The 27,502-nt window shown below is 38.9% G+C and overlaps 1 protein-coding gene across 1 annotated transcript in view; it reads right to left on the reverse strand.

The window, feature by feature from the left end:
- Positions 1-23,661, reverse strand: part of PSPC1 (paraspeckle component 1) — a 76,757-nt gene extending 53,096 nt beyond the window's left edge. The window contains exons 1-2 of the mRNA XM_044249372.1: positions 23,138-23,661; positions 15,187-15,488 (exon numbers count right to left, since the gene is read on the reverse strand). Of these exons, the coding sequence (XP_044105307.1) occupies positions 15,187-15,488; positions 23,138-23,503 (668 nt within the window). The 5' untranslated portion in view covers positions 23,504-23,661. The remainder of the gene's footprint in view (positions 1-15,186; positions 15,489-23,137) is intronic.
- Between the last annotated feature and the right edge of the window lie 3,841 nt (positions 23,662-27,502).

The raw sequence follows: 27,502 nt of genomic DNA on the forward strand, positions 1-27,502 counted from the left end.
AGCAGGAACCCAAAAGAAAAAAGACCTCAATTGGTACAACACGTAAAAAATTAAAGTGTGATAAAGAATGAGTAAATACAGGGGCGCCTGGGTGGCTCAGTGGGTTAAGCCGCTGCCTTCGGCTCAGGTCATGATCTCAGGGTCCTGGGATCGAGGCCCACATCGGGCTCTCTGCTCAGCAGGGAGCCTGCTTCCTCCTCTCTCTCTGCCTGCCTCTCTGCCTGCTTGTGATCTCGCTCTGTCAAATAAATAAATAAAAATCTTAAAAAATAAAATAAAATAAAATAATAAAATAAAATAAAATAAAAAATAAATAAATAAAGTGTGATAAAGAATGAGTAAATACAGGGGCGCCTGGGTGGCTCAGTGGGTTAAGCCGCTGCCTTCGGCTCAGGTCATGATCTCAGGGTCCTGGGATCAAGTCCCGCATCGGGCTCTCTGCTCAGCAGGGAGCCTGCTTCCCTTCCTCTCTCTCTGCCTGTCTCTCTGCCTACTTGTGATCTCTCTCTGTCAAATAAATAAATAAAATCTTTAAAAAAAAGAATGAGTAAATACAGCTTCAAATATCACATGCAACCCAATCACGTAGAAAAAAATAGCTAAGAGTTCCTATACCCATGGGAGGACATGGTACTTCTAAGAGGACCCAGAAAGGCCCAAGGACAAATGAAAGAAGATGCATTATATTGACTACTTACCCACTGGAAGCCACTGCAGGACCACAAACATCAGAATAATAGGCCCAGATAAAAACTACACCTCAGCAGAAGCCAACAAAGACAAACTCACCCCCACCCCACTTCAATACCAGAAGGCCATTACCCCTCAAGAGAAAAATCGGGAGACTCAAGAAGGAAAACATACTAAGCAAATCATTCACACTCAGAACATGACAATTACTTAAAATTGACAAGATTAATTTTATGACGTCAAGGAAATGTGAACAAAATTAGAGAATATAATGACATCTCCTCTATACTCTCAAATAATGTTGAGTTTTTAAACCATAAATTTTCAATTTTCAACATATGAATACAGACCACCAGACACACTAATACAGGGGGGGGTGAATACAGCCCTCTGAGACAAAACTTGACCAAAGCATATATTTATACCTTGTTCCTGGAATTCCATTTCTAAAGAGATACATTAGTAAGTAAGCAAAGATCCATCAGTCACAACCACATTCATCATTACATAAAACAAAATGACTACATGTAGTGTTCAAGAGAAGTCCTAAAGGAACTCAATTGTTTTTTTTGTTGGGTTATATGCTAAAATGTGAACATAGTAATTTATACTTCCACCACCAGCAGGTATGCCTAGGTAACTCTTGTTTTCCTATTTACATAAGCAAAAGCAATGTGAATATTTAAGGTTTCACAGTAAGCACTACTCCCTGTAAAAATTCCCCTTGCCCATTATCTCAGACATCTTGTTTATTTCACTTTGATCTTCTGGTGTTTAAAAAAAGGGTTTTTTGGGACACCTGGGTGGCTCAGTGGGTTAAAGCCTCTGCCTTCGGCTCAGGTCATGATCCCAGGGTCCTGGGATCGAGCCCCGCATCAGGCTCTCTGCTCAGCGGGGAGCCTGCTTCCTCCTCTCTCTCTGCCTGCCTCTCTGCCTACTTGTGATCTCTGTCAAATAAATAAATAAAATCTTTTAAAAATAAATAAATAATTTTAAAAGGTTTTTTTAAAAAGATTTATTTATCTGAGAAAGACAGCGAATGCGAGTGAGGAAGGGGCAGAAGGAGAGAGAAAGAATCTCAAGCAGACTCTCCAATGAGCTTGGAGCTGGAGCCCAATGCAGGGCTCAATCTCACGACCCATGAGGTCATGACCTAAACTGAAATCAAGAGTCGGATGCTTAATCAACTGAGCCACCGACGTGTCCCTAAAATAATTTTTACAACCTAACTTAAATTCTGTGTATAGATAAAATTACTTACTCTTTTTATAAATGTAGAAAAATATTTCATAGAACACAAGACTATAAGGAAGCAAATCAAAGTGGTCAACCATTAATGTTAAATCTGGGGTTGTTATCTGTAGACTTTTTCTTCTCCACACTTTGCCCCCAAATTAACCAATCATTAGTTTGGTTGTAATACTAATACTTGTCCATAACAAGTTTTATATAAAATTAATCAGTCCTGTGAAATCCTATCATTCGGAAGGGACCTCTGATGTTTCATAAACATCTCTTTAGATTTTCCTTTCTGCTAGATATACGTAATTTTACACAAAATGCATCACCTATCCATGCCTTCTTCAGACATCCTGTATCACTCAATAAAAAATGGCACCATTTCAGATGTATGCATGCACCGTAATTTTTTAACCATAAATACTGGTGGACATTTAAGGTTTCCATGTTTTCTGAAACGGTACAAAATGATTAACATATTTGTGACTGACCGTTCCTCACTTGTTCAAATATCTCTTTAGAAGCAGAATGGTGGGAACAAGGTGTTATATATAAAGTACTAAAACCATAATGGCTTAAAAGATGATGCAACATTTTGTGTATGGAATTAAAAAGTGATTATGTAAGGATAACAACTTGTTTCACCACTAAATAATCCTTGTATATATATACCATTTTGCAGGATTTTTTTCAATTTTAGTCTTTAATATAGTTGCGAATTAGAGAATAATGATAAAATAATCCCTAGAAAGATGAAATAAAATGTTTTATGATAGAGGAAAAATAGAACAACTAGACCGGATATTTTCTTAGATTATAAAATGGACCAGCGGACCCTTAGAGTAAATTTTAAGGAAAAAGAAAAGTTTAAATAGTCTTTTTTGTTCTTTTGAAGACCTCTAAGAAATAATAAATTATTGATCTTTACAAATAATTAAGACTTTTCAAAAAAGAACATATAAGCTAAAACTGGACCCAGTTGACACTGACAGTATAATAAGGCTTACGGGTGTTTTTCTGGAAAGGTATGGGGCAATTTATACTTCTACCTCCAGCAGGTATGCCTTGGTAACTCTTGTGTTTCCTATTATATAAGCAAAAGCAGTATTATAATGTTGTTTTTATTAAGAAATATTTCTTCTGAATCTATATCCCATTTGATGGACAGATGTGATGAAGCAAATAAAATGATGGAAAAGTAATCCTTTTGAAGTAGGAGTATAAAATAGAAAAGGTATTAAAAAATTATTAATGGAACAATCCCTTGTATGCAGAAAAAGAGTTAACAAAACAGACCTGAAACAGTTATCCCACCACCCTAAAAGATAAAGCTGATTTTCTATATCGAAACTGTGAAAACAATGTGGTTTGTGTTGAATATAAACCACCTAAGTTTATTTCCTTCACGGAGTCCTAGATTCTGGTATTTTCCAGGTAGAGGAAACTTACAAAACTGACACTCTTACATCTAACCCACCAACCCTCTGCACACATCACTGGGGTCAATTAAACTTTACTTGGTAGTTAACACTGTTTCAACTAATTGCTGGAGGAATTAAGGCAAGTCCTGTGCTACTCAACTGGAAAATGACTCTTGGAAGTAAAAAAGAGTTTTGTAACAATTTGCTCCATTATTTTATTTATAGAAAATAAATATACACATTTATTTCTATGCTGAATTTATTTATAGATTTTTGAGCAGCTCTTTCACAGCATGGATGCACAGCCAAATGCTCTGCCATTAACAGGGGATTTGCAATTTAGTCTGTATTTTTATTGAAATATAATTCACACACCATAAAATTCACCATTTTAAAGTGTAGAGTTCAGAGGGCTTTAGTATGTATGACCATCACTATGATCTAATGCCAGAACATTTTCATTACCCTAGAAAGAATCCCTAAACTCATTTGCTATCAACTCCCCATTTCCCTGAACCTCTGGCAACTACTAGCCTACTGCCCTTTAAAAAAATTTTTTCAGGGAGCATAACTGACTCAGTCATTTGAGCATGTGACTCTTGATCTCAGGGTCATGAGCTGGAGCCCCATAGAAACTACTTTAAAAATTATAATTGGTGCACCAGGGTGGTTCCGTGGGTTAAAGCCTATGCCTTCCACTCTGGTCATGATCCCAGGGTCCTGGATCCAGCCCGGCTTCGGGCTCTCTGCTCAGCAGGAAAGCCTGCTTCCCCACCCCCATCTCTCTCTCTCTCTGCCTGCCTCTCTGCCTACTTGTGATCTCCGTCAAATAAATAAATAAAATCTTTAAAAAAAATTATAATAAAGAAATTCTTTTCAGGAGTGTTGAATTTCCTGGTGTCATGAAATATTCACAAAATAACTATAGACTAATCCACCACAAAAATAATCTACTTAATTCTCTATTAAGAAATTCAGATTTGGGGAGACGCCTGGGTGGCTCAGTTGGTTAAGCGGCTGCCTTCGGCTCAGGTCATGATCCCAGCGTCCTGGGATCGAGTCCCACATCGGGCTCCTTGCTCGCAGGGAGCCTGCTTCTCCCTCTGCCTCTAGTCTGCCACTCTGTCTGCCTGTGCCTGCACTCTGTATCTCTCTCTCTCTCTAACAAATAAATTTTAAAAAATCTTTAAAAAAAAAAAAGAAAGAAAGAAATTCAGATTTGGGACGCCTGGGTGGCTCAGTTGGTTAAGCAGCTGCCTTCGGCTCAGGTCATGATCCCAGGGTCCTGGGATCGAGTCCCACTTCGGGCTCCTTGCTCGGCAGGGAGCCTGCTTCTCCCTCTGCCTCTGCCTGCCTCTTTGTCTGCCTGTGCTCGCTCACTCTCTCTCCCTCTGTCTCTGACAAATAAATAAATAAAATATTTAAAAAAAAAGAAATTCAGATTTGGTCAATATTTTGTTATTAGAAATAAAGTGATAAACCACATATAAAGTGATACACCAAATCTTTGAGTCAAAATATTTACAGAACATATACCTCCAACAGTCAAAGAATCTTAAGGTTTTTATTACTCAGTAACTAAATCCCTCCCAGAAACAGAGTAACAAATTTTCATCAGTGCCAGGAGTTACAAAATACTCAATGTAACTTCATTTTCACTCACTGGGTATTTTTAAATCTTTATCAACACATTAAAAAAATAATAATAAAAGAAAAAAGATTTCGTTTGTCTCTGATTACCAACAAAAGATCGCTTAAATATCTAGCCGTCAGCCCTAAAAAATGTTTCCCTCATGAATAAAAAGAAAGCACAGAACTGTAACTTAAGATTCTTAAGAGAAGTGCTATAGGAAGCAAAACATTTTTTCTCTCAAAAAGAAAAATAAAAGCAACAAATAATTAGCAAATAAAGTGATGCTACACAAAGCAAGGATTTTTTTTTTTTTATATTTTATTTATTAATTGACAGAGAGAGACACGGCGAGAGAGGGAACACAAGCAGGGGTAGTGAGAGAGGTAGAAGCAGGCTTCCTGCTGAGCAGGGAGCCCAACGCAGGGCTCGATCCCAGCACCCTGGGATCATGACCTGAGCCGAAGGCAGACACTTAATGGTTGAGACACCCAGGTGCCCCCAAAGCAGGGATTTTAAGAAAAATAAAAGCAACAAATAATTAGCAAATAAAGTAATGCTACACAAAGTAAGGATTTCAGCTACATCATATAACAGATTAAGAGGTTTCCTTCAAAGTTACTCTCTACAATTAATCTTACCCTCATGAATCTTTGGTTTTCTAATAAAGTTTGGGTTACCAAGTTCAACTGGTTTAAAAGGAACCATTTAAGAGGTATTTGGCTGGATCAGTTGAAGGACAATATAACTCTTGGTCTTGGGGCTTTGAGTTCGAGCCTGAGATCACTTAAATAAAACTTAAAACAATAAAAAAAAGTAAGCTATTTACTTAAGCTTTTCCATGGAAATTCCAGACTACATTTGCGCCATGTAAGTCTAAACCCAGAAGGGGCACCTAACTGGCTCAGTCAATGGGGCATGCAACTCTTGATTTCGGGGTACTGAGTTCAAGCTCCACACTGAGTCCAGGGACTACTTAAAAATTTTTTTTAAAACTTAAGAAAAAAAATTGGAGGTGCCTGGATGGCTCAGCAACTTAAGCGTCTGCCTCCCACTGAAGTCATGATCCAGGGGTCCTGGAATTGAGTCCCAAATCCAGCTCCATGCTTGGTGCAGAGCCTGCTTCTCCCTCTACCTGCTCCCCCTGCTTCGGCTATTTCTGTCAAATGAATAAATAAAATCTTTAAAAAATACAACTGTACCCATGAAACAAAGAGCAACCAAACATCTATGGTCCATAATGTTTGCCACAGATTAGCTATTACAGCAAAAAAGGGAAACCACCTAAATGTCTAATGATGGAATGTCTAGTGTCCAAAAAGGAATAGTTAAGTCTGGCATAGCTGTAATGAAATACTATGCATTTTTTTTTGAAGATTTTATTTATTTGACAGACAGAGATCACAAGTAGTAGGCAGAGAGGTAGACAAGAGAGAGAGGAGGAAGCAGGCTCCCCGTGGAGCATAGAGCCCAATGTGGGGCTCGATCCCAGGATGCTGGGATCATGACCTGAGCCGAAGGCAGAGGCTTTAACCCACTGAGCCACCCAGGTGCCCCGTGCATTTTTAATAATATCAAAAAGACTCAAATATAAGAGTCAGGAAAACTTCATAGAAAAAAAGGAAGCTTACTAATCAGGAGAAACATAAATAAATAAATAAATCCCAAAGTAGGTTAGTGATATAAAGGCAAGAGTCTAAAATAAAATGACTTGGAATCTGTTCCTACAAAGCTATGAGTTTAACAGTATAAACCCTCAAAAGTCTAAGAGGAAAACAAATCCAAAATGAAGCAATTCTGGAAAACACTTGTCCTGGACTCTTCAAAAATGTCAGTATCATGACAGTGACATTTTTGTCATTTGGGAAACTTAAGATAAAAGGAAATTACAGCCATAAAAACCAAATTCACTGTGCTATCAGTGACTGAATAGATTACAAAGTTATAAAGGACACTACTAAGGAACAGGAGAAATTTCAATATAGATTGTATATTAGGTAACATATAGGCAATACCACACTTCATTGTGCTTTGCTTTACTGGGTTTCACAGATACTGCATTTCTTACAAATACAAGGGTTTTCACAACCCTGTATTGAGCAAGTCTACTGGCATCATTTTTTTCAATAGCATTTGCTCACTTTGTGTCTCTGTGTCACATCTTAATAATTATCACAGTATATCAAATTTTTTCATTATTCCATTTGTTAGGATCATCCATTATCAGTGATCTTTAATGTCAATATTGTAATTGTTTCAGGTGTGACATGAACCACACCCATAAAAGACTGCAAACTTACCCAGTAAATGCTACGTGTGTTCTGACTGCTCCAAAGACCAGATGTTCTATCTTTCCCTCTCTTTGGGTGTCTCCCTACTCCCTGAGACACAACAATATTGAAATTAGGCCAATAAACTACCCTTCAATGGCTTCTAAGTGTTCAAGTCAAAGAAAAAAACTTGTACCTCTCACTATAAATAAAAAGCAATTAATGATTAAACTTAGTGAGGAAGGTATGCCAAAAGCTGAGACAGACTGAAAGCTAGGGCCTCTTGCACAGGACATGAGCCACCTTGTGACTGCAAAGGAAAAAGTCCTTGAAGTGCTACTCGAGTGAATACACAAATATGGAAACAAAACATTACAGGGGCTTCTGGGTTGCTCAGCAGTTAAGCGTCTGGCTCAAGTCAGGATCCTTGGGCCCTGGGACTGAGCTCCCATTCGACAGGAAAACTGGTTCTCCCTCTACCCCTCTTCTCGTGCTCTCTCTCAAATAAATAAATAAATAAAATCTTTTTTAAAAAGTTACTAATTACTGCTGATATGATGTTTCAGTGGCCTTGACAGATCAAACTAGCTAGCCTCAACATTCCCTTACGCCAAAACCTAGAGCAAGGGCATAACTCTTTCTACAGGAACAACTACAATATCATTTTTAGGGTATCAGTTAGCAAGTGGTAAAAACACTGTATCTTGATTTAATTTAACCTGTAATGGTCCATAGGGGGAAAAAATATGCAACAGGGGCACCTGGGTGGCTCAGTGGGTTAGGGGTCTGCCTTCAGCTTAGGTCATGGTCCCAGGATGCTGAGATCAAGCCCCATATCAGGCTCCTTCCTCAGCGGGGAGTCTGCTTTTCCCTCTGCCTGCTTCTCCCCCTGCTTGACTTCTTCTCCCCACAACCCAGGACAAATAATTAAAAACAAAAAACCTTTAAAAAAAAAAAAAAAAAAAAAAAACAGGAAAAGCCAGAGAGAGAAATTTTAATGAGCAGCTAGCATCATGCCTACTCAATTCCTATGTAGCTCTAGGGCCTGAGCATCTCTGCTCTAAGTGTGATTCTAATGTTTAAAGATATAAACACACCATTATTATCATGGATGAAGGTTTTTTTTTTAAGATTTTATTTATTTAGGGGCGCCTGGGTGGCTCAGTGGGCAGAAGCCTCTGCCTTCGGCTCAGGTCCTAATCCAGGACCGAGCCCCATATCAGGCTCTCTGCTCAGCAGGGAGCCTGCTTCCTCCTCTCTCTCTGCTTGACTCTGCCTACTTGTGATCTCTCTGTCAAAAAAAAAAAAAAGATTTTATTTATTTATTTGACAGACAGAGATCACAAGTAGGCAGAAGCAGGCAGAGAAAGAGGAAGGGAAGCAGGCTCCCCGCTGAGCAGAGAGCCTGACTCGGGGCTTGATCCCAGGACCCTGGAATCATGACCTGAGCTGAAGGCAGAGGTTTTACCCCACTGAACCATCCAGGCGCCCCTGGATGAAGGTTTTAAATTCTCCTTTTTTTCCTGCCATCTTTCTTTTTTGTAATTTCAAAATAGCATAAATATTTAATTAACACATATGTTTGCATGCTATGCACTAGTCATTACATACACTGTACAAAACTGTTTACCTAAAACTGCATATAGTATACAGCACCTTATAACAATTTAGAAGTATTTTGGGGCACCTAGGTAGCTCCACAGGTTAAGCATCCAACTCTTGGTTTCAGCTCAAGTCATGTTCTTGGGGGTCCTAGAATCAAGCTCTGCATCAGGCTTGCACTTAGTGGAGAGTCTGCTTGTCCCTCTTCCTTTATCCCTCCCCCTTTTCTCTTTTAAATAAATTTTTAAAATAAATTTTTAAAAAGAGAGATAAAGTATTTTCAAGAGACATTTTGATTACACAAGAAGTCTACACTTAGAAATTAAATCCTTATGATACCACCCTTATAAATCACTTGTATTATTCTTGACATCTGAGAGTCAGTCTGTCAATAAATACTTGATTACCCAAAATGTACCAAGACAACCCTACCTTCGGCTAGAGAATCAGGGTAAACAAAACAATCCCTAAAGTGTTCTAAAAAACCAAAACAAAAACGAATGAGTAAACAAATAATTTTAAGAGCTAAGAAGGAAAAACACAATGCTGTCAAGAAAGAATAGAGAGAGTCCACTTTAGATAAGGCAGTGAGGAAATTATATGAGGTCACATTTCAGTTGATTCCAGCCACTCAAACCGGGAAAAGAGCATCCCGAATTCCATTAGAAGGTTTAAGTAACAACGTTCTCAGAAAGGATAGATATTAAAAATTCCGCTTGTAGGGCACCTGGGTGACTCAGTTGGTTGGGCTACTGCCTTCAGCTCAGGTCATGATCCCGGAGTCCCAGGATCGAGTCCCACATCAGGCTCCCTGCTCAGCAAAGAGTCTGCTTCTCCCTCTGACCTTCTTCCCTCTCATGCTCTCTCTCACTATCTCTCTCTCAAATAAATAAGTAAAATCTTTAAAAAAAAATTCTACTTATAGCATAAAAGGGATACAGTGTCAGACTAAAATCTTCCATTTATCAGTTGTGCAATCTTACACAAATTACTTAACATCTCTTGGCATTACATTTCTCACCTTAAAAATGGAATAGTGCTATGAGAATACAAATGCTTATGACTATGATCATGATTATGAAAGATGAGACAGTACAGTGTTCAACAATTTGTCCATTCCCTCAAAAGTGTTTTTAAGTGATTCCAAAAGCTACCTGTAAAAAATAGTTGAATATTTCCCAATGCTGGGTGTAACTTTAAAAAAATACCAATTAATCAGGGACGCCTGGGTGGCGCAGTTGGTTGGACGACTGCCTTCGGCTCAGGGCGTGATCCTGGAGTCCCGGGATCGAGTCCCACATCAGGCTCCCAGCTCCATGGGGAGTCTGCTTCGCTCTCTGACCTTCTCCTCGCTCATGCTCTCTCTCACTGTCTCTCTCAAATAAATAAATAAATAAAATCTTAAAAAAAAAAAAAAATACCAATTAATCAAAGCCTGCAGTGAAAAAAACACTAATCTTATGCCTTGCCTATTGCTTTAGGTCCTTCTTTCCTTCCTTCATTAAATAACTATTATTAGCTTAGTTTGTGGCCAGGAATTATGACACTACAGGTGCTAAGACAGTGTAATGCTAAGCAAAGTAAGTCAGAGAAAGACAAATACCGTATGATTTCGCTCATATGCGGAATTTAAGAGAAAACAAAGGGAAAAAAAGAGACAAACCAAAAAACAGACTCTAACTACAGAGAACAGATAATTGGGAGGGGAGTATGAATGGGTGAAATAGGTGAAGGGTATTAGGAAGAGCACACTTATTTTTATGAACACTGAGTAAGACACACAACTGTTGAATGACTATACTGTACACACATAACTAATAAAACACTATATGTTAACTATACTGGAATTAAAATAAATTTAATTTTAAAAAAAGAAGAACATACGTGTTAGGATTACATAATGTAGAACAAGACAAACCCCTGCCCTCATGGAACTTAAAAATTCTACTGCAGAGAAAGACATACAAATTAAAACAGTAAATGCTAAGAAAAAAAATAAATTGAGAAAGGAGACTATAAGTGATGTTACAGAGGGGATGACTGTATCAAGATAAAACTACTTCTCTGAGGGGCACCAGGGTGGCTCAGTGGGTTAAGCCTCTGCTCATGATCCTGGGGTCCTGGGATCTAGCCCCACATCAGGGTCTCTGCTTGGCAGGGAGCCTGCTCCCCAGCCCCCTGTCTGCCTCTCTGCTTATGTGTGATCTCTGTCAAATAAAAAAATAAAATCTTTGGGAAAAAAAGAAGAAACTACCTCTCTGAGAAGATAACATCTTAGCAAAAGGTGAATAAAATGGAACAAGGCCTAAAATCTTAAAAAATCTAAAAAAAAAAAAAAAATCACACAACTAAGCTGTGGGGCCAAAAAACAGATGTTTTACATTGTCTTTGTAGCCAGTTCCCCAAACCCTAAAATATTTCCATGATCCCAACCAATAATACAGTAAATGGGCACATTTTATTACTAACAGAGATAAAAGGAATCAATACAATAATCAACTAAGGAACTTTTATATCAAATCCAGTGTAAGGATGAACATCAAGAACTTTGCTGTGAGAAAACTGAAAGGAATGGCATGTTAATACGGCAAGAGGTTTCATGACTATTACTGACAAGTATTTTTAAATAAATGGAGAGATATACCACATTAATGGAATAGAAAAGTCAGTACTGTGAAGATGTCAATATTCCCCCAATGACCTCTACACTCAAGGCAATTTCAATCGAAAGCCCAGCAGAATTTTTTTTTATTGACAAGTCGATTTTAAAATCAGTAAAAATAATCTGAAACTAATATAACATTGTACATTAACTATACTAAAATTGAGAAATAAATGGATAGATAGATAAAGTAAGTAAGGATATACAAGACAACAATACCCAGAACAATTTAAAAAAAAAGGGGATGCCTGGGTGGCGCAGTTGGTTGGACGACTGCCTTTGGCTCAGGGTGTGATCCTGGAGTCCCGGGATCGAGTCCCACATCGGGCTCCCAGCTCCATGGGGAGTCTGCTTCGCTCTCTGACCTTCTCCTCGCTCATGCTCTCTCTCACTGTCTCTCTCTCTCAAATAAATAAATAAAATCTTTAAAAAAAAAAAAAAAAGGGTGATACTACCTAATTTCAAACTTTAGCATAAAAGCTTAAATTAGCAAATTAAGCTTAAATAAAGCAAATTATTTTTAAATAAAGCAAATTATTTAAGCAAAGCTTAAATAAGCCAATTAAATTAGCTTAGCAAAAAAGCTTAAATAGCATAAATTAAGAAACTAGAGCATTGTTGTGGGGCACACCTGACTGGCTCAGTCTGTAGAGCAGCAACTCTTGATCTCAGGGTTATAAATTTAAGCCCAATGTTAGGTGTAGAGATTACTAAAAAATAAAATCTTTAAGGGGCGCATGGGCAGCCCAGTCAGTTATGCATCTGTCTTTGTTTCAGGGGCTTCCTGATGAGCCAGGAGCTTGCTTCTCCCTCTCTATTCAGTAGTTCCCCCCACCCTGCTCTCACATGCTCACTCTCTCTAATAAATAAAATCTAAAATAAAATCTTTTAAAAAAAAAAGGTACTGGTAGGGGCACCTGGGTGGCTCAGTGGGTTAAAGCTTCTGCCTTCGGCTCAGGTCATGATCCCAGCGTCCTGGAATAGAGCCCCGAATAGGGCTCTCTGCTCAGCAGGGAGCCTGCTTCCTCCTCTCTCTCTGCCTGCCCCTCTGCCTACTTGTGATCTCAGTCTGTCAAATAAATAAATAAAATCTTAAAAAAAAAAAGGTCTGGTATAACGGACACACAGATCAATGAAACAAAAAATAGTGCAGATTTTCCCCCCAAGATTTTTGATAAAGATAAAAGATTAAAAAAGGAGAAATCATCTTTTCAATTACTTGAGCTTAAACAAATGGGTATCTGTATGGGGAAAAAAAATGAATTGTTATCTCATATCATACTCAAAATGGACCACAGGTATAAATTTAACAAAGAAACTATAAAATGTCTCAAGAAAACACAAGAAAAACTTGCTACCTTGGGAGAGGCAGAAATTTCATACAAGGATCCAAAAAGCACAAGTCAGAAAAGAAAAAAAAATGATAAATTATAACTCACTTCTGCTTTCTGAAGAACACTAATAAGAATATTTGAAAGCAAGCCACAGACTGGGAGAAATCATCATAAAACAGACCTGTATCCAGATGTTTTAAATCAGTAAGACAAACCTCCCAATTAAAAAATAGGCAAAAAATTCCAACAGACACTTCATAATAGGTGTAAAAAATAGCCAAAAAGCACATGAAAAGTTGCTAATCATTAGTAGTTAGTAAAATAAAAGTTTAAACTAACCACGAGAAGTTCCCATACTCACTAGAATATCCAAAAGACTAAAAATACCAAGTGTTGGTGAAGGTATGGAACAACTAACCTAGAACTCTCTCCCACTCATTGCTGGTAGGTATGTGAAACAGTACAACCATTTTGGAACATAATTTGGCAGTTTCTTATAAAGCCGAAAATTCAGCCATTTACCCCTAAATATTACCCAAGCCACATGAAAACATAATGTTTACAAGAAGCCTTTACACAAATGTCCATTTGTTGGTTGGACGACTGCCTTCAGCTCGGGTCATGATCCCGGAGTCCCGGGGGTCATGATCCCGGAGTCCCGGGATCGAGTCCCGCATCAGACTCCCAGCTCCACGGGGAGTCTGCTTCTCTCTCTGACCTTCTCCTCGCTCATGTTCTCTCTCACTGTCTCTCTCTCAAATAAATAAATAAAATCTTTAAAAAAATAAAAAAAATTAAAAAAACAAAATTGCCAACAGTTAGAAACAACTTGAACATTGACCCACCCTTAGATCACTGGCCAAACTATGATTATGTCCACATAATAGAATAAAACTCAGCCATAAAAAGGAACAAAATACTGATACAACAGTATGGATGAAATCACATAAATATTATCCTAAGCAAAAGAAATCAAACAAGTGGCGCCTTGGTGGCTCAGTCAATTAAGTGTCTGCCTTCAACTGAGGTCATGATCCCAGAGTCCTGGGATCAAGCCCCAAGTCAGGCTACCTGCTCAGCGAGGAGTCTGCCTGCCCCTCTCCCTCTGTCCTGCTCATGCTCTCTCTCTCCCTCTTTCAAATAAATAAATAAAATCTTAAAAAAAGAAAGGAAGGAAGGAACACAAAAGAGTATATACTATTTCATTTATGTGAAATAACAAGAAAAGACAAAACTAATTTACAGGAGTGCAGAAAGAGGAGTAGCTATCTAGGACAGGGTTAAGGGGTGGAGAATAACTGCAAGAGAAAATAAAGAAACTTTTTTGGATGATGAAAATGTTCTCTATTTGACTGTGATTCTAAGTTACACAGTTCATTCACTCGTTGAAACTCAATGCGTTTTATATTTAAAATTGGGTGCAGGGGCGCCTGGGTGGCTCAGGGGGTCAAGCCTCTGCCTTTGGCTCAGGTCATGATCCCAGGGTCCTGGGATCGAGCCCCGCATTGGGCTCTCTGCTCAACAGGGAGCCTGCCTTCTCCTCTCTCTGCCTGCCTCTCTGCCTGCTTGTGATCTCTGTCAAATTAAATAAATAAAATCTTAAAAAAAAAACTGGGTGCATTTTGGGGCATCTGGGTGGCTCAGTCAGTTAAACAGCTGCCTTCAGCTCAGGTCATGATCCCAGGATCTTGGGATCGAGCCCCAGGTCAGGCTCCCTGCTCTGCAGAGAGCCTGCTTCTCCCTCTCCCTCTGCCTGCCCCTCTGCCTACTTGTGTTCTCTCTGCCAAATAAAGTCTTCAAAAAATAAATAAATAAAATAACACAAAATTGGGTGCATTTTAATTCATGCAAATTATCAATCTCATGAAGAGGTTGGGCATTACTTTTAGCTGTATTTCTGCTGAAACCATAGCATCAAAGCTCGATTCTCTTGAATTTCCAGAAATTCTGTAAACAACCTAGTAATACGTAACAAATCCAGTTCCGCTAAAACTTAAAAAAAAGCATTTATAAAGTTGATTATAATGTCATTCATCCATTATTTAAATATAAAATTTTCCTTTGCATATAAGAGATACAGTCAGCTGAGTGAAAATCATAATAGAAAATTTTTCTAAGATTCAATCAAGCATGAATCAATACACTGAAGTCTGAAGTATGACTCCTGCCTCCTGGAGATACACAAAAATTCCTTATTTATATTCAGTGAATATTTATTCAACACCTACTTACCCATATGCCAAAACAGTAAGAACTGTGCAAGGAAAGAAAGAAGTTCAGAACAGAGAGAAGCCCATTTGCAACTGTACAGAAGGATGATGAGATGTTTAAAACTTACGTTGTTAGCAAGAACGCCCCATCACCACATCTTTCCAGAGCCTTTCGTGCAGGAGGTTTTGCTGCAAATTCTACAAAACCTTTTCCTGTAGCTCTACCACGATCATCCACAACCACAACGGCTTTCTCTACAGGACCAAACTGGGAAAATGCTTGCTCTAGCAGCTCATTGGAAACAACCGGCGAAAGGTTCTTGACAGTTAGGGCTGCTCCATGTGTAGCAAAACGAATTCGGAGAGGTCTGCTCTTCAAAATGGTGCCATCCAGCTCTGCTTTTGCAATTTCAGCCAGTGTTCTGGATTCCTTTTTAGGAGGAAAAATCACTTTTTAAAGATGATAGTAACACAAATAATTTTAAATAGCGGTTTCTAGGGAGAAGAGCTGGGTAGCTTTTGGAAATGGCAGATAGGGTCACTTTGTTTTTGTGTCATTCAATTTTGGTATCACATGCATTGTACTAATTATTCAAAAATAAGTATGTTTAAATACCCCAATGTCCCAAGTCATCACTAAAAGATTATCTATTCAGAAATTAACAGCTATTAAATATTTGAAGCAATCTTTTTTAAATCTCCTATATATATTAAAAGAAAATAATTACTTTTTCAGACCAAGCACCAGTTACTGGAAGCTATTACTGAAAACAGAACAATTTCCCATATACTCCATGTTTTTGTATTTACATCTTAATAAAACATCTCACCCCTCCAATGCCAGAAAATCCCTTTCCTTTTTGTTTCTTTCTTCTATCATCTATGAAAACTCCTATCAGATGTTAATAACCACTTCTGAAATACTTTCATGGACTACACATTTCTCCATTATATTGAGAGAAGCAAAAGTGTACATTCATGGGCCATGTGTTCTCCCCATTATAGAGAAAAATCAAGTGCACATGCATTTATAAACTAGAAAATACATTCATTGCTGAAACCACTAGGGAACTTCCTTCTTGAAGAATTCAAAGCTGGTACAGAATATAGACATCTAAACATAATCAACAAATTGGAAGTTCAATATAGTTATGTTCTTTTTCTTTGTGTTGTGAGAACTCTCCAGAGAGAACTGAAAAAAGTTTTATATGCATCTGTAAGAGAACAAATATATTGTCTTATTTAAGTCTTAACTTCATAATAGATCCTTATTCAATACCTAAAATATTAATGACAGCTTTAAATTACTGCATTTATGCAGAAATCTATCTACAGAACTAATTTTACAAAGACAAATGAATCTAACCTTTTTACAGATTTTCAAAATAGCTATTTCTAAAAATTACTCTTGGGGGACCTAACCAGCTAAGTCAGTAGGGCATGTGACGTGATCTCCGGGCTTTAAGCTCAAGCCACACCTTGGGTATAGAGAGTACTTAAAAATAAAATTTCAGGGGCACCTGGAAGGCTCAGTTAGTTAAGCATCTGCCTTCGGCTCAAGTCATGATCCCAATGTCCTGGAATCAAGCCCGGCGACAGGCTCCCTGCTCAGCGGGGAGCCTGCTTCCCCCTCTCTCTGTCTCTGCCTGCCTCTCTGCCCACTTGTGATCTGTCCGTCAAATAAATAAATAAAATCTTTAAAAAAAATTTTTAATTTAAATTATTCTCAAAAGTACCAACAAACAGGGGCACCTGGGTGGCTCAGTCATTATGCATCTGCCTTTGGCATAGGTCATGATCCCAGAGTCCTAAGATGGAGCCCAGCATCAGACTCTCTGCTCAGCGGGAAGCCTGCTTCTCTCCCTCCCACTCCCCCTGCTTGTGTTCCCTCTCACTGTATCTCCCTCTGAAAACAAAAATCTCAAAAAAAAAAAAAAAAGTACCAACAACCATTCAATAAATATCTAACAAGGGATAGGTACTTTGTACCTAATATGTCATATAAAATCCAACAACTCTACCAGGTAGATTTTAAAAATACTGTTGGGTATGACTGGGAATGGCAAGAGGCATGAGGAAATTTTAAGGATGATAATGTTCTCTATCTTGATAGGAGTTTGAATTAAATGTTATTTTTCTAAGTTGTACACTTAAAATTTGTGCATTTCACTGTATGCAGGTTTCAAATACCTCAAAAAAATAATACTAGACTCTAGTTAATGATAAGCACGCTAGAGTGTTCAGAGAATCAAAAACTGATGGGTAGAGTAAGATGAATAGGTAAGTGAAAAAAAATATATAACAAAACTTAGTGAATCTAGATGGTGAATCAAAGGATGTTCATTACTATATATTTGAAATTTTTTCATAATAAAATGTTAAAGGATAGGAGGATAAAGAGAACCTGATGAGGACTTTCTAAAACTGAACACTGGTGGGCACCTGGCTGCCTCAGTTGGTAGAGTATGTCACTCTGGATCTTGGGATTGTGAATTCAACCCCCTCACTGGGAGTAGAGATTACTTAAAAATAAAATCTTAAGAAAATAATAAATAAGGGGTGCCTGGGTGGCTCAGTGATTTAAAGCCTCTGCCTTTGGCTCGGGTCATGATCCCAGGGTCCTGGGATCGAGCCCCGCATCAGGCTCTCTGCTGAGGAGCCTGCTTCCTCCTCTCTCTGCCTGCTTCTCTGCCTACTTGTGACCTTATCTGTCAAATAAATAAAATCTTAAAAAAAAAAAAAAAACCGGTTCCCAGACTTAAATAATAATAATTATTAATAAATAAATAAAACTGGAAAGTGCTTCCAGAGGGCATCTCCTGCTCAGATTCAGTCAAGTATATTCACAACATCATATATTATTTCCCCAAGAGAAGCAGGAAGTCCCAATTTTTATGTTAAATCAAGTAATTTATTTTACAGTTGGCAATGAATTAAATTACTTTTGGGCCAAATAAAATGTTTATGCTGTCATGAATTTTCAAAGCCATAATCCTTCAAAACTTATACTTTTCATTAAATAATTCTACATCAGGATTTCTCACCTTCAGCACTCTTGACATTATGGACAAGATAATTCTTGTTGTGGGGAGCTGTCCTGTGCATTACAGGAGGTTTAAGCCAGTAGAATAACCCCCACTTTTGACAATGAAAAATGTCTCCAGACACTGTCAAATGTCCCCCGGGAAAAAAAACTACCCCATTTAAGAACCACTGCTATAAATGTGTACTAAAGTTATCTGCAAATTCAATTAAAATTACGTGTTTGAAATGAAACCAAAGATTTCTTTACTTCATACCGCAGAATAATGATAACAAGGTAAATTTTACTAAGTAGGTACTATATGCTAGCCACTCATTATTTCATATAAATATACATAAATATGTATATAAATACACACCTACACAATTAGCTTCCATTATCCTCATCAACAACCTTACAAAGTGTGTTGTTAATATCCCCTCTTCACATATGGGGAAATAAGCCTAGCAGGTTGAAGTAACTCACCCCCAGATTTATACATAATTCATACTACCAATACACTATAAATTCCTCCTTCCAGCTAGTGTCCCTGCATCACTTTGCATAAAAAGTAAAATTACAGGTTTTCAACTTAAAAGGAATATAAAAAAATAACAAGAAACTGACTACCCCAAGATAGAGATTGCTTGAATTAGAATCTCATGATGTCCACTGGACCCTTTCAAAAGGCTCTTTACAAAGACCAGATCTTTTTATTGTTTGCTAGTGATTAAAATTGACCACTGCCAACAGTACTAAATTAATAAGTACAAGGAAATCCATCGATGCAAACAAAATGGAAACAGCCTTCAAGTCAATCAACAGAAAGTTGGCTGGGTAACTGTCAGTCCACTCATACTGTGAAATACAATATGGTCATTAAAAATCAATCTAATGATATGAGAAGATGTCAAAGAGATATTAAATGAAAACCTCAAATCACAGCAAAATGTGTACAGTACGGTTTGATATGGAAAAACCATAAAAAAGTTTAACAGTGATTACATTTAATGTGTTAGAGGACAACCTTTCACTAGAATTAAAACTGTAATAAGAAACTTCCCTGAACTAAAAGAGCACTTGAAATTATATGCTGGACAGGCCACTAAGGAAATTCTACAAGATCTTCTCTAGTATTTGACATTCTGTAAGAAGTACACAGCATTTCATTATTAAAAACAAACCCAAGGGGAGAGGGTTTAGTCCCCAGTGGCTAAATTAATGTAAATTCAGTAGATTTTTAACTCTTTATTTACAATAGTGGTTCTCAAATCTTAGCAAGCATAAGAATAACATGGAGGGCTAATTAAAACTCAAGACTATTGGGGCACCTGGGTGGCTCAGTGGATTAAGGCTCTGCCTTCGGCTCAGTTCATGATCTCAGGGTCTTGGGATTGAGACCCACAGAGACTGTACAACCCCTTAGCCCCGCATCAGGATCTCTGCTTAGCAGGGGGCCTGCTTCCCCCTCTCTCTCTCTGCCTGCCTCTCTGCCTACTTGTGATCTCTGTCAAATAAATAAATAAAATATTTAAAAGGAAAGCAAAAACAAAAATAAGATTGTTGGGTCCCAACCACACAACTTGATTCAGTAGATCTAATCTAGGGTAGGGTCTCAGAATTTGCATTTCTAACAAATCCCAGTTAACAATTTTTGGGTCTAAGGTCAGCATTGCTAGCATGAATGATAGGGAAAATAATGTAAGTGCACTAGAGAGAGATGAATCTGCCGGAAAGGACCCACACTTTTGTGACTCACCACTCCAGAAATCTGGTTTTAGTACTGAACTAAAAGTAGGGGAGGGAAGAGATAAAAGCAGAAAGAGTGTTCAGGTCAAACTAATAACCAGTTTTAACTACATTACACTATCTTTAAAATGCACCACTGGGACTCCTGGCAGAGCCAGTCTGAGAACCATGTGGCACTTAATCTCAGTCAGGGTCTGCAGTTCGAACCCCTTACTGGGTGTAGAGATAATTTAAATAAACAAATTTTTTTTTAAATGCACTACAACTTCTCAGTTAGTTTAGCAAATCTAATGTCAGTAACCAGTCAAATCCTAAAAAAGAATTTTTTGGGTCTAAAATTCCACAAAATGTATCTAAAATAAACAATTTCAACCCTAATGTACCGTTACCGTGGATTCAGAATATGGATTAGGATCTTATGAGGAAATGCCACTTCAATTATTTTTCCTCACGGTTACATTGTAGCAATGCTGACCCTGCACCATCTCCAAAATATGGTCTCACCTCATCAATTAACCAAAAAACTACAACCACCAATGTAAGAAAATTTATTTAATTTTAAAGATTAATTGCTGAACAAGTTAAAAAATATACCTAAAAATATAAATCAAATAAAATTACACCACTATTATAGGGCCACTACACCACCACCACACACTAGAGCCACTACACCATTACTTACATTCAAATCAGGTATACACTATTATTTCCCTAAGTAGAAAAAGATACATAATCACTCAGAAATGTTTAAGGCTTTTAAATGTACCTGTTAATCACAGAGCTAAGATTAAACAGTAAAGTTATCCATAAAGTCAAACCTTGTAAGCTAAATTCTCATTTCCCAATGACTTATTTTTAACATGCCTACACAAAAAATATCACATGATACGTTTGGAGGAGCCTACCCCGAAGAAGCAGACAAGAGCAGTCCTCACCTCCCCATTTCATAATCCCATAGACTTTTTATTCTTTTTAAAGAAACTAAAAGCAAATATCCATTAGCCACATGTGGCTATTTAAGAATAAATAAAATTTAAAGTTTAAAATCTCCAGCACCACTGCCACAGTTCAAGTGCTGAACAGTCACATGTGGCTAGTAACTACTACACTGAACAGCACATACACATAGCATTTCCATCACTGCAGAAGTTCTATCGGACAGGGCTAATACACTAAAGTAAAGAAAGGATTATTAGTAGCTTTAAAGACAGAAGATTTTTTTCATGTCAAAATGTTTACTACTGGCTTATTTTTTAAGTGTAAGGCTTCCAAAACAAAAGGAAATCCAGGCCTACCATTCTTTCTCCAGAATGTCAACTTTAAAACAGACCAAAAGGGTGCCAAAGGCTACAAAGACCATGAAAATGTTAAGTAACATCTTTTTGGAAAGTTTACTAAAAACTGCCTAAAATATTTCATTGTAGAAACCTAAATTCCTTTAAGATAACTTTTGTAATGGTATCAAAAATAATTTTATCAAATGACAGTTTCTCTAATATCCAAAAGATATTTATAATTTCATGTTCAAAATGCACTGATTACTTAACTTCAATTTTAAGGAAATTTCCCGGTCTTATTAATAATGCCCTGTGAAGGGGCACCTGGGTGGCTCAGTGGGTTGAAGCCTCTGCCTTCAGCTCGGGACATGATCCCAGGGTCCAGGGATCGAGCCCCGCATGAGGCTCTCTGCTCAGCGGGAAGCCTGCTTCCTCCTCTCTCTCTGCCTGCCTCTCTGACTACTTGTAATCTCTGTCTATCAAATAAATAAATAAAATCTTTAAAAAATAATAATAATAATGCCCTGTGAAGATTTACCCTTCTCCTGAAGCCATTTAGATTTTAAATGTTCAGGGGCACCTGGGTTGCTCAGTCGGTTAAGCCGCTGCTTTCGGCTCAGGTTATGATCCCAGGGTCCTGGGATCCAGCTCAACGTCGCGCTTCCAGCGCAGCGGAGAAACTGCTTCTTCTCCCTCTCCCTCTGCCTACTTATGCTCTCTAGCTCTCTGTCAAATAAATAAATAAAATCTTTAAAAAAAAAAAAAAGTTCAAATGTTCTCCCTAAAAAATACAAAGTTATTAAATTACAATCAATTCTATCTACATGTTAAAACTTTGCCTTGGCCAACCACGAAGAGAACCCGATTTGGAACGTTGAAACTCCAGTAATAAAATAAAAAAAAAAAAACCTCCAGTAATAAAGCTTCCACAAATTGCCATGCACATAAAATTTGAGGGTCAAACTAGAAAGGCAATACAACATAAGAAGTCTTTGTGTAAAAATGTCTCCAAGAAAAATATTTTGTTGGAAAAAAAAATCCAGCATCTAAATACGAATTACAATAAAGCTATATAACTGACACTGATGGAATTCACCACAAAGCACATGGGAAAACCAAATAAAGTAGATATTTGACCTGCAAAAGGAAACCCCTCTCTCTCTAAATTTGAAAAAAATCTAAGGGAGGCACAAATTTTGCATGTTATTGGAAAAGTTTTAAGGATTAAACTATAAAGTAAAATGCATGCTCTTTTAGCATTAAAATGTGCACGTAAAATATAAAATAGTATATAATTCATACCCCCCCCAACACGTGGAAACTTCCAGAATGTTTGGGAAGAGAGCACCCTACATTAGATACGTTAACAATTCAACACCGTCCCAATATTGCAGAGTTTAAGAACGAAGCAGTTAAAGGTGGGCTGCGCTGAGGTCAGGTGAGAAACATGATTTACCATTAAACGCATCCAAGTATGGTTGCAACCAAGGAAATGATTTGGAAATTTTTTAAGAAGCGAGTCCGCTGGTTGGTTCTCCATGCCCAATGAAATTTCTGGTAAGACGAAGCTTCCGTTCCAAATTCATTATCTACTTCGCTTACAACACAATTTTGCCTGGAAGAAGTCTCACCCGAAAACGTTCCTGACCCTTGTGGGAATCACAGAACTAGAACCCCAAACTGGGCCGGGTTAGCCGTAGACCATATGTAGCGCCGGGCAAGCGAAGCCGGACGCGCGCAGAGCAGAAAACGTTAGCAACCAAGAAGCGACGGCAAACCGAGACCACTAATCGGAAATTCCGGGCTAAAACGCTGCCTTGGGTGAGAGGACAATTCAACGCGGCGGGAAAAACAAGGACGCGAGGCGCCGCGATTTTCACAGGCCATAGCACAGGCCTCAGCTGGAACAAGAGCTTTCTCCACCGCGGCTGAAGAACGTGGACGATTGCTCGCGGCGCCCCGCTCCTCACAGGGGCCTCCCTTCACGCCCCCTTCCCCCTCACATCCCCGCCAGCCAGGCACTACACTCACCAAACGGATGAAGCCGAAGCCACGGTCCCGATTGATGAAGACCTCGCTGGGCTCGCCGTAGCGCTCGAAGAGCCTCTTGAAGTCCTCTTCCGTGATATCTGTGGGCAGGTTCCCCACGAAGAGGCGGCAGCGTTGCGTGTACGTCTTTTCGCCCGGCTTGAGGAAGCTCTTGATGTCAATGGTGAATCCCATCTCTTCATCGGGGTGGTCCTCCGGAGCCACCGGGGCAGGTGGTGCCGGCTCCCCCGCCAGCGCGAGGGCCATGGCGGCCGATGGCTCGCTCTCGCCTGCGGCAGACTCAAGAGCTCGAAGGCGGGCCGGGTTTTTCTCAATGCGTACTTGCTTCAGGTTTCCCCTTAACATCATCTTAGTTCAATTCAGATATCGGATATAATTCTAGAGCTACAGCCGTATCTCTATATATACCTACAAATACGGAATATAGAAGGAAAAAGTCAAAGAAGACGACCAGGTCGCTTAGCGCGCTGCTCTGTCTGGTGAGGATCACCGCCGCCGTAGCTGCACGTTCAAAATGGCGCTGCCACCACCCGCAGTTACAAGCAGAGACGCCGGCTGTAAGTCCCGCCCCTCCGCAAAGGCCGGCGCCGGAGCCAACGCGCCTGCGCATTATTGCACGCCAACGGCACGATAACTAACATGCGCATGAGCACAATATTACATGAGGTGCAGATCCAAACCACTTCCTAGGCTACGTTGAATGCGGTTTCCCACCCTTCTAAATTAGCTGACTGTTGGGTTGCACTTATGAGAAAAATTGTTATATGTGCACCAGTGTATGAAAACATAATGATTTGGGGAATATCCAAATTATTTTAGATATCCAGCTCAATCCTCAATGACTATGGAAAAACGAAAACTTGCAAATTTTACGCATGGCATTGAATAAGAAGATAGTTCTCGGTGAAATATCTTAAGATTGAAACACCTTAAGACATTTCTGTCCATCAACAGCAAGATTTTTATTATACTTACTGATAAAACTATCCGTTCTATAAAATAATTATAATGTTGATTATTCGCCTCAGAGAAGGACTCCATGAAATTGCTTATGAAGTTCTGAACTCCTATAGACCATACTCCATAAGAAGGGCCATCAAATATTTTCTGTAAAGGGTCAGACTGCAAATATTTTAAGATTTGTGAGTCATGCAGTGTCTGCCAAACTACTCAGTTCCACTCAGTACATCTCCTGGGACATGGGCAGGCACTCCAGTGAGTGTTAAAAAGAGATGAATGCACTCTCTGCAAAACATTTCAGTAGTTTCTCATGAGGTTAAATATAAGCTCACTTAAGAAGATCAATCCCAACTTCTAATTATCCAAGTGAAATGAAAACTTGTATTAACGCAAAAAAGTACATGCAACTGTTTATAGGGGCTTTATTTGTAATCAACAAGAACTGAAACAATCCAAATGTCCAAACTAGTGATAGGTAAACAGCGTGACATTCATATAATGGAATATGCTCAGCAATAAAAAGGAATGCACCACAGAACACGATCAGTGGTTGCCAGGAGCTGGAGGTGGGGGGTGATTACACAGGGACACAGGGAAATTTCTGAAATGATGAAACTATATTCTGAATGAGGTGGTGGCTACACAATTCTATGTGTTTGTCAAAACTTGATAAACTAAAAGGGTCAGTATTACTGTATGTAAATTATGCCTTAAAAATTTTTTTCAAAGATTTTATTTATTTATTTGACAAATACAGATCACAAGTAGGCAGAGAGAGAAGGGGAAGCAGGCTCCCTACCGAGCAGAGAGCCCAATGCGGGGCTCGATCCCAGGACCCCAGGACCACGACCTGAGCCAAAGGCAGAGGCCCTAACCCACTGAGCTACCCAGGCGCCCCTAAAAATTTTTAACTATTCAAAAATTTAAAAATAAAATACCATCGAGACTAATCCCTATTTACCTTAGTTACCATCCAAATTCTAATCACCCAGACTCTAATCCCCATGTAGGTCTGTAAATTCCTGAGTCTGACTCAATTCCCCACACCACTCTCAGTTGCTCCAAAGCCACCTATTGAGTGCTTGGAAACTCACTCTCTGTAATCAGCAAAATCCCCTATTTTTTATTTTTTTTTCTCTGAACATCTTCACCTTCCTGCTTTAACTGGAATATGGTTTTCCTCTGAAGATTGCTTCCCCAACAGCCCTCCCTAAAAATGGACCTTTTTCCTACTTCCCATGTGTCACTGGATTTAAGGATGAGGCACAGACATTCTCAATGATCCCTTACAAGCTGGAGAACATATCCCCTCTCCTTCAGCAAAAATCCCAGCTCCAAAATTCTCATGGCAACATAAACATGTTGCTCTCCCTCTTATTTACTCTCCCTTCCCCACCATAATAACTTTTCACCACTCTTTAAATTTACAACCATAAATGTGAGGTAGGAATGCATGAATGCATAGCCAATATTGTCAATATTTATTAACTTTGCTGAAGAAAAAGGCACAATCAGAATAAAATTGCCTCACTCGATCAGCACCAAATCAACTAACCTAATTTCATATGTAGCCTGTCTTCCTGTAACAAGAATGAATTGCCAGTGATCCCATGGGAAGCCAACCCATGGGACAGCATCTTCTTCCAAGCACTTTGCTTCTGCAATTATCTAGTCACCTTCCCAAGTAATCAGCCACTTGATCTGTATTCAACTGTGTCCATTTGCAAAATAAAACAAACTGCTGATAAAACTGTCACCTTAAAAAAAAAAAAAGGAACAAAAAAACCCCTTTCTTAGACCTATGTTATCCTTTAGCTATTTCTTTACTAGAAAGATAGAAACAGTGAAAGCAGAAGAATTGTCTATATTTTGTCTCTATTTGCTAATTTGATATCTCCTTAAGCCACATGAATCAGATGTCTATCCCCACATTCTATTCCTCTGAAACCTCGCTTGGCACAATGGTGACAGCCTCTACTTTACCAGGTGCAACAGTCAAATCTCAGACTTCTCAGCCCCATTTGCCACTGTAGACCTGTGCCTGAGTTTCACCATGTATAATTTGGTAATAATACCTACTTAACAGAGTTATTGTGCATAGTAAGTGAGTTACAGTATTATCTTTGGAAAATATTCTGGTACCTTAAGTGTTATTATTGGTCACTTTTCTCATATCTTCTGGAAACACTGTTCTGTCCTCTGTACTATCATCTTCTCCTCATGTTCTTTTTTTTTTTTTTTAAGATTTTATTTATTTATTTGACAGAGAGAGATTACAAGTAGGCAAAGAGGCAGGTAGAGAGAGGAGGAGGAGGAAGCAGGCTCCTTGCTGAGCAGAGAGCCCGATGCGGGACTCGATCCCAGGACCCCGAGATCATGACCTGAGCCGAAGGCAGCAGCTTAACCCACTGAGCCACCCAGGCGCCCATCTTCTCCTCATGTTCTTACACCTCACTGGACACTCCTCAGGCATTATATCTTTCTTAGGAATCTTTAGTATGTTAGAGAGCCACAAGTTGAAGTCCTTCTCTTTTCTTAAAGTATATTCATTCCCTAGGTCAGGCCATCCACATCATGGTACCTCAGAAGCATTAGAGCATCTTTTCTAAAGCTCGACACTATTTGCATTTTGTACCAAATAATTATTTGTTGTGAGCGGATGTTTAGAAGTGTGACTGGCTCCTACCACCTAGATGCCAGTAGCACCCCACTCCCAGCTGTGACAAAGCAAAACCTGCCAGGCATTATTTCAATTGTGCTACACTTATTAGCTCATTAATCTTCATAACAATATCTTCTTACTGTTGTCACTTTTATTTTTGTTTATTTTTTTAAAGATTTTATTTATCTGTCAGAGAGAGGGCGGAGAGAGTACAAAAGCGGGGTGGGGGGGGAACAGCAGGCAGAGGGAAAACCAGGATCCCTACTGAGCAAGGGGCCCGATGAGGGACTCAATACCAGGACACTGGGATCATGACCGGAGTCTAATACAGATCCTAATCAACTGAGCCACCCAGGAGTCCCTATTGTTGTCACTTTTAAACTTCATTTTTTACTTTTTTAAAAGATTTTATTTATTTATTTGACAGACAGGGATTACAGTAGACAGAGAGGCAGGCAGGTGGGGGGAAAGTTGGAGAACAGGCTCCCTGCTGAGCAGAGAGCCCGATGCCCAATGCAGGGCTTGATTCCAGGACGCTGGAATCATGACCTGAGCTAAAGGCAGAGGCTTTAACCCACTGAGCCACCCAGGTGCCCCTAAACTTCATTTTTTAGAGCAGTTTTAGATTCACAGCAAAATTAAAAGGAAGGTACAGAGATTTTCCATATACTTCCTGCTCCTACATATGCACAGTTTTCCCCATTATATACATAACCCACAAAAAT

The sequence above is a fragment of the Neovison vison genome, chromosome 5 (genome assembly GCF_020171115.1).
Source record: "Neovison vison isolate M4711 chromosome 5, ASM_NN_V1, whole genome shotgun sequence".
In the NCBI taxonomy this organism is placed as follows: Eukaryota; Metazoa; Chordata; class Mammalia; order Carnivora; family Mustelidae; genus Neogale; species Neogale vison.